At 35.1% G+C, this 2,598-nt stretch overlaps 1 protein-coding gene across 1 annotated transcript in view; it reads left to right on the forward strand.

Annotated features, from left to right (window-relative positions):
* Window positions 1-2,326, forward strand: part of LOC125034233 (phospholipase ABHD3-like) — a 25,204-nt gene extending 22,878 nt beyond the window's left edge. Inside the window, exons 6-8 of the mRNA XM_047625945.1 lie at window positions 102-192; window positions 439-604; window positions 1,118-2,326. Of these exons, the coding sequence (XP_047481901.1) occupies window positions 102-192; window positions 439-604; window positions 1,118-1,356 (496 nt within the window). The 3' untranslated portion in view covers window positions 1,357-2,326. The remainder of the gene's footprint in view (window positions 1-101; window positions 193-438; window positions 605-1,117) is intronic.
* The last annotated feature ends 272 nt before the right edge of the window (window positions 2,327-2,598 follow it).

Below are 2,598 nucleotides of genomic sequence, written 5' to 3' on the forward strand. Positions count from 1 at the left end.
TACCAACTCTGTCACATGACACTAAATTTGATTTGATTCCCTGTGTAGCTATAATCAGTATCAATGCGTATACATCAATCTTTATTTTTCATGATTTGCAGGTACCTAGTGGCATGTCTTTGTGGCTTAGTGAGCAGCATGAGTTATCAGCTAGCTGGCGATCACAAGTGGAATTATGATCATGTCATGAAGGTGAATATAATTAACCCATATATACTATTTACGACTAATGGACAGTCCTTTTTCTTTATATTAAAAATCGGGCACACCATGAATTTTGTTTGAACAGACATATCAATATCCTTCTTTCGAAGACATCTAAAATAAATAAAAATTATAAAAATACATATTCTAATCTTACAGTCACAACAATGAGCTTCATAAGAATAAAGAGAGAGACAATAAAGGAAAATCTAAAATTCCCTCTGGCGTTTTCAGAGCAAGAGCTTTCGAGAGTTCGACTCCCGCTTCACCGCCATGCAGTTCGGGTTCCGTGACGCCGAGGATTATTACAAGACCTCCTCCCTCCACGAGAAGCTCGACGACATCCGGGTTCCTCTCCTCTGCCTGAACGCGGCTGACGATCCTTTCCAGCCTATGGAAGGTGGGTTGTGGGTCGCTCTGAAATATTTTTTAAGGATAATGTTCTTTTTTTTCTTTGTACTGTTTTTTTTTTGGTTAGGGTTGAATGTTTTTTTCTTTGTACTGTTTTTCTTGGTTAGGGTTGGATTTTTTTTTTCTGTCTGGTTTGTTTTGTTGAGCAACCCACGCCGAAATTTCTTTGATAGAGTTTGTTTGGTGACGCTGTCACGAGAGAAGTAGTTATTCATTAAATAACTGGCTGTTCATGTCATTCCTCTGAAGATAAACAAATGAGTATTGATTCCTTTCAGTTAATATGTGCAGCGTTAATATGATGAAGTAAAGTAAATGATGATGAATATGATGAAGTAAAGTAAATGATGATGAATATGGTGAAGTAAAGTATTTAATCTCCCCAGAGATGATTTAAAAACCTTCTATATTAAGTTATCCATACAAGTAATTCATTTTAGCTGGTTATCCCCATGATGTCCGTAGAGTTATCTTTACCCTTCCCTTTCCCGTATTCGTCAAGGTGTCCCAGTGGAAGCAGCGAAGAGGTCGAGTCACGTGGCCCTCGTCGTGACGGCGAGAGGCGGCCATATTGGTTTCATGGAGGGATTCCTACCCACTTGTACCTACTACAGCGACCGCCTTTTCCTCCAAGTGGTGAACGGCATTTTCGCCAATCTGGACAAGATGGCTGCTATTAAGAAGGAAGCTAACGATTTCGCGAGTTGCAAAGCGGTCGAATCGACTTCCAAATCATCTTAGGGGATACGAGCGCTGTGCATTTTTGTTTTTTGTCTCTTTCATATTTTTTCCCCTTCTTATCATGTCTCTCGCTGTCATTTCGCTGGAAGAGATGATCACCCCGATAGCAAGAGAGCTTATTATGGTAGGAAAGATTATACGGGTAGCAAAGGTTTGCGTATTTAGATATTTCATTCCTTTTTTTTTTATATATATAGAGGGTATTCCTGTTCTCTCTGTAGTGTAAGTCATCTTGCGATTTCTTTGTGTTTACGAAGTCATTACAGAAACAACGTAGGTCATTACGAAGATGACCTTAGTGAAGAGAATCCCAATAGTGATATTCAACTCAACAAATGACTGATTTATTTCGAAACTATAAACAAATGTTCAATTGAGCAATAAAGCCTAATCTTGCAATTAAGACGCATGTAGTGAGGGGGAATTTTACAATTTTTGAGTATAATTAAATGTGGACGGAATTATTAATTGATAGCCAAGCATGACTTGCTTTCCCAAAAGAAAAACTGAATGGGTCAAGTAGTCTGGTCGCTTTTAATTACCAATCTTCGGTGTATTTTCGAAGGCTAAGTATACATTTTCATGATGTTATTAGTACAAAATATAGACATACAAACTGCTTACAAGGGATATCTGATCATACGATCATACCGAAAGTATCTCTTACAGATATTTTACAAAAAGACAACAACAAAAAAATCCCCTTGAAGAAAGAAAGAAAAAAAGACAATTATATACATATATATACATATACATATACACACATACATATACATAAATCCGAACCATACATGATTACATCAATCCAGACATGATAAACATCAGTTCATACATGATAATATTTACCATTTATTCTGGTGAACAACGGATTGGGTTACAGCACAAGTTTGCCGTGTTGCATAGCTCATATAGTCGATTTATCAATATTACTTGTAATGTTTATCAGTATCATTGTAGTTAATATTATTATCATTATTATTATTATTATTATTATTATTATTATTATTATTCATTTTTATCTCAATTGCTATCATTATATTACTGTTATTATTCATATCACTTATTATCGTCATTATCATTATCATTACTACTATTATCATCATTAACCGTTAGTAATGCATTACTTTTTTTTTTTTTTTTTTTTTTTTTTTTTTTTTTTTTTTTTTTTTTTTTTTTTTTAGAACATGCGCCAATCACCGACGGCATTTCAACTGCAGCTCCGCATTAACGAATGGATGTTTA

Source organism: Penaeus chinensis, chromosome 17 (genome assembly GCF_019202785.1).
Source record: "Penaeus chinensis breed Huanghai No. 1 chromosome 17, ASM1920278v2, whole genome shotgun sequence".
Taxonomy (NCBI): Eukaryota; Metazoa; Arthropoda; class Malacostraca; order Decapoda; family Penaeidae; genus Penaeus; species Penaeus chinensis.